The sequence below is a fragment of the Sinocyclocheilus anshuiensis genome, unplaced genomic scaffold (genome assembly GCF_001515605.1).
Source record: "Sinocyclocheilus anshuiensis isolate Anshui unplaced genomic scaffold, SAMN03320099.WGS_v1.1 scaffold1626, whole genome shotgun sequence".
NCBI classification, from domain to species: domain Eukaryota; kingdom Metazoa; phylum Chordata; class Actinopteri; order Cypriniformes; family Cyprinidae; genus Sinocyclocheilus; species Sinocyclocheilus anshuiensis.
The window spans coordinates 488,007-493,027 of NW_015547254.1; the positions used below are offsets into that span (position 1 = coordinate 488,007).

General features: G+C 36.8%; 1 protein-coding gene across 1 annotated transcript in view; it reads right to left on the minus strand.

Annotated features, from left to right (window-relative positions):
* The window catches only part of LOC107701622 (uncharacterized), a 13,772-nt gene that overhangs the window by 6,340 nt on the left and 2,411 nt on the right, over window positions 1–5,021 (minus strand). The window contains exons 6-12 of the mRNA XM_016503663.1: window positions 4,101–4,299; window positions 3,940–4,020; window positions 3,490–3,645; window positions 2,970–3,412; window positions 1,696–2,067; window positions 932–1,513; window positions 225–846 (exon numbers count right to left, since the gene is read on the minus strand). Coding sequence (XP_016359149.1) covers window positions 225–846; window positions 932–1,513; window positions 1,696–2,067; window positions 2,970–3,412; window positions 3,490–3,645; window positions 3,940–4,020; window positions 4,101–4,299 — 2,455 coding nt within the window. The remainder of the gene's footprint in view (window positions 1–224; window positions 847–931; window positions 1,514–1,695; window positions 2,068–2,969; window positions 3,413–3,489; window positions 3,646–3,939; window positions 4,021–4,100; window positions 4,300–5,021) is intronic.

Sequence of the window (5,021 nt, forward strand, 5' to 3'; positions counted from 1 at the left end):
TATATATACATACAGAGCTGATGTAAATATACATACATATATAAAATAGTAAATATATCAAACTATAAACATTTTTAATATTGTATAAATTACTATGGATACAAAAAAAATCTTGTATAAAAATATATATAGTATGCATTACAAGATAAACTGCAGATAGTGTATTTTCAGTATTTACACTCATTTGTTTAGGCCAGGCATCTGCCTTTAATAAATCAACTTACACATCAGATAACGTGTTGGGTCCACTGGATACTCGGACAGTTGTTTTGTTTCTGGTCCCTGACGGCTCCACAGTAACACCACTGGTAAAGCCAAAGGAGGCACGACCATTTTCCTGCAGCTGATCATCATTTTGGGCCATATTCTCACTCGAGTGATCTGACTGGTCCTCAAGAGAGTGAAGGAGGTTTCTGCGTCCCTGTTTCCTGCACCTTAGTCCACTTTTTACCATGTTTTCAGGTTTTTGAGAATCAAAAATGGCATTCATTGAGGCTAAAGATCGTTTGATTGACTTTGGTGTGTTGGTAATGTTTCTTTTTAGGTTCCTGGCATGATTCTCTGTTTTTTGTGATTTCATTGAATTTCCGTCCTTATTAAACACACCACGAAGAGGAGTATTCGTTAGTTCAGACTTTTGTGGAGGAGGCCTGTGAGGTGTAGGAAGCCCATCGGCTGGTTCCTGAGACTGCGGCGCCTCCCACCAATTGGAAGGAGCTTTTCTTTGTCTTTTCTGTGGAACGTTGTCTGGTACAGAACTGTCTGGTTTTCTAAGAGAAGATGAAGTCTGTTTCTGTGCAGATCCAGTTTCATGTGAGTAGACCCAGTCAAACACTCTCTTCTCACCTGTTTTATTAATAGGAAGAAACAGTATATACAAAAACTTGTATCAGACTCAACAGAAGTAAAAACAGTTTGGGAATGCGTTTACCTGGTAGGACGTTGTGCTGTCTGTTAGGACAACACAATTCTGGACTAATTTCTACATCATTCTCATTCGGACAAGCTCCCACTTCCTCTCCTGGCAATGCCACTTGAGGTTGAGTGGCTGCTGATTTTGGTTTCCTTCGACCACCTGTTTTCTTAGCAGTCTTCTGCTCAGCTCCAGCGTTATGTCCATCGTCACCTGCTATTGCCTTTTTAGCACTGTCCAACAAATTGTGAGTTTTCTGCTTTTTCTGATTCCCCTGGGCAGGCCTGATAGACACTGTTTCCTCAGAATCAACAGCAGCTGCTTGCTTTGTTGATGCCTTAGTACTGGCTTTCCGCCTTTGTGCCGTACCCAACACTTGCTTTGGCTGAGACTCTGTGGTACTTTCATTCGGGCTAGTGAGCCACCACTCTCCTGGAGATCTCCTCTTCCTCCTGCCACACATAGGACTGTCTGAAGAAATGTCAGATGCTATTGTTGGTGGATCCTTTGGTTTTGGTTCCACACTTTTTGTCTCTTTTCTCTTCTGCTTTTTGCCTGGATCCACAGCGTCTTCCTTGTGTGAAGATTGTTTATTCACAGCTACAGTGCAAAAATAAAACAGAAAAGATTCTACATTTTCATCCGCTCTGCTCCGATGGTTGTTAAGGATGCCTAATCTCCGAGTTGGGAGTGTTAGATGTCTGTATAACCAAATTAATAAAATTATGCTTTGTGTAATTACCAGTGAAATGCATAATGAAGCAAATGTCAGAGGAACTAACCTGTCGTTTGTTCCTCCTCTTGCTCATTGAGGGCAGGTGAAGGTTCATGCTCTTGCTCCTCACAGGAAGGATCTATCTGTTCCAACTCTATTTGTTTAGCAGTTTGTTTCTTTGCCTTAGGGGCAGTTTCCTCTTTTTTGTCATTCTTTCTTTTTTTGTTGGATTTTGTGGAGTGATGATCTGCTGCAGCAGTGTCTTTACTGAATTCCTTCTTAGCTTTTGGCCCTGGTCTCTCCTGTTTCAATGACTTTGAGGATTTCTTTGTGGCTCTAGACTCAGTAACTGGGATTTCTTGGCTTCCACCTGCATTTGTTTCATCTTTGTCAGAAAGCTCAGCTGGCTCATGTGCCTTTCTGTTTGCATGTTTCTTTCCTGTAACCATCACACAAAGAAATATTTCAAATATAATCACAGGTAACTTTTAAATAGTTGTTCATTTATGAATGTATTATAAAAGTAATAATAAATGTATTGATAAAGTATATGTAGTAATACAGTGCCCTCAAAAAGTAAAAGGTATTAATGTTTAATTGTGTCACATGACATACTTTATGAATCCACTAAAAATAATTTTGGGATTAATTGATCAAAAATAAGGGTACATTCAGAAAAATAAGAAAATAATACTGTTCAAAAAATGTGGGGTCACGTCAGTAAGACCTTTTTTTTAAAGAAATTCATTTTGTAGCAAGGATGCATTACTGTCTATTTATCAAAGAATCCTGAAAAAAAGTATAACGTTTTCACAAAAGCAGAACAATTGTTTTTTAAACATTGTTAATAATAAGAAATGTTTCTTGAGCACCAAATCAGCATATTAGAATGATTTCTGAAAGACGATGTGATACTGAAGACTGGAATAATGGCTGCTTGAAATTCAGCTTTGACCTCACAGGAATAATTTATACCGTAAATTATATTAAAACAGAAAACAATTATTTTAAATTGTAATATTTCACAATGACTGTTTTTATTATATTTTCAACAAAATAAACACAGCCTTAGTGAGGATAAGAGACTTCTTTCTAAAACATTAAAAATATATATATCTTATGGACCCTAAACTTATACGATAGTGTAAGTCTAAAAAAAGCACTAGCATAATTTGTTTGCAGATGTCACTTCGTTTGGTATTTTGTTATAAAAAGCAACTGAATGTTTAAGTCTGCCTTAAATGTCCAAAATAATTTTATGGTCACTGCATGTACTGATAAAAAAATATATATTCATTTTTATACACACTGAATCTGAGATTTAGTAAAATTGTGATTTACGTGTTGGCACTGTTTTGTGTCCCTGTACAGTTTGAGAAGAGTTCTGATCAGAAACTCCATCCTCCAGTGTTTCAGTTGCAAGGTCTGCTCCATCCTCAACACTATCATGAGTCACAGAGTCTTTGCCACTCTTTTTAGAGGCTTTTCCACGTTTTCCTTTCGTTTTTTTTGGTTTACCAGACTCAAATTGCGCTGTGTTTCTTTTATCATCCTTCCCATGGTGATTTGTTGTATATGTTTCACTCTGTGAGAGCTGATCTGTAGAGTGTGGCTCTGTAAGAACATTCTCCTTTGCGGTGTCTGTTGGGACAGGTCTTTTGTTCCTGCTGACCTCTGCCTTGCGAGGAATGACAAAAAGAACAGGAGCCTCATCATCTAGGATCATGAAGTCCTCCTCTAAATCTGCAGGTGGAGGAGTTGGAACTGCTGCTTGTTTCCTGGAGCTTATCAATGAAAAAGTGTTACGAAAAGTAACAATGGCACATGTGGTTTAAGATCAGAACGTCATATTTAGACTCACCATGGGGATTTAGGCATCAAGGCCTTTTTAAGCTTGTGCTGGAAAGACAATCCTTTGCCTGGATTCACCACCTGATTCTTGCATTGCTCCGCCTCCTGAAGTTTTGTTTCACTCTTCTGAACCAAAACAGGAGAAAGTTGGCTTGGATCTTTATCCCTTAATAATAAAAAAAGAGAAGATTTAATAAGAAATCTGCAGTTCTAAATAGAAAGAACAATTCAGTTGTAGCATTACAAATGATAGTCTTCTTTAGTTTCAGGAGGTGAAGACTGTGTGGCTTGCTCTGAAATTTTAGTGGTTTTTGCAGGCTTTATACTAAAAATTACAAATTTTACATGTTTTTGTTATAATAAAAGAAGTGTGATTATATATTAAATCATATGAATATTATTTATTAAAAATATATTAAATGTTGATGTACAACACTGTTTTAATACATTAATAACTGACCTTGATAAGGAACCAGCATTTGATTTAGTAGTTTTTCTAAACTCAAGCCTTTCCGGTGGTGATGCCAGAGACCCGCTATACCTTTAGAGCAGAGAAAATAAGTGAACAGTTAGGCAATGAAACAAAAACCATAACAGTTATCAAACTGTTTTTATTCTTACCCATAGAGGGATTCCTTGACCGGTTCTGATTGCTGAGTGCAGGACGCCTTGCTTAAGTCTCCACCAATGGGTTCGTCATCCTCAACAAAGAGAAGAGGATCAGCAACAGGTCTGACTCCATCCACAGTTTCATCCCTCTCTGTTGCCAAAGCAATAGGGCTGGATGTCTTTATGGGAGCAATTTCTTTAAGTGGACTCTCTTTGTTAGGATTGAAAGAAATATGACAATTATTACAAATACCAAGCAGGTGATGAGATATGCTGAATAATTAGCTCTACTACAGGGCTCAAAAGTAGGGATGCACAATATTATCAGAACATAATTGGAATCTGCTGATAATGGCTTAAAATGTAAACATTTATATTTAGGGGGCGCTAGTGTTGTCACGGTACCAAAATTTCAGTATTCGGTACCAATACCAGTGAAAATCCACGGTTCTCGGTACCATAGCTTACATGAATAAAAATCACAAACAATGATACTGGTAAATTAAATAATTTTAATGTAATTCATTTTTACAAATGTTAAATCTTAAATTAAAATGTTAAGGGTTACCACTGCATCTGTCTGGAAAAAAATGCAGTGATTGATTTATAGTTGATTTATAGTTATTTTCAGCTTTCATTTCAAGAGAACTTCATTATTGTTTATTTCATTCTAACAAGTAAGTTTTTGTTAAAAATAACCAAAATTAAAAATAATTTGTTTGTAATCTCTGTACAGGAGAGACCTCTTTGTTTCCAAACAAAAGGAATTATATATCGGTTTCAGAATCGGCCAAAATGAGTTGAAAAATATCGGCTTATTGGAAATCCAATTTCGTGCATCACTACTCAAATGTAGGGCTGGGCGACATGGCCAAAAACTCATATCTCTGAATTTTTTGGCTGAAATGCGATATACGGTATATATCTCGGCAT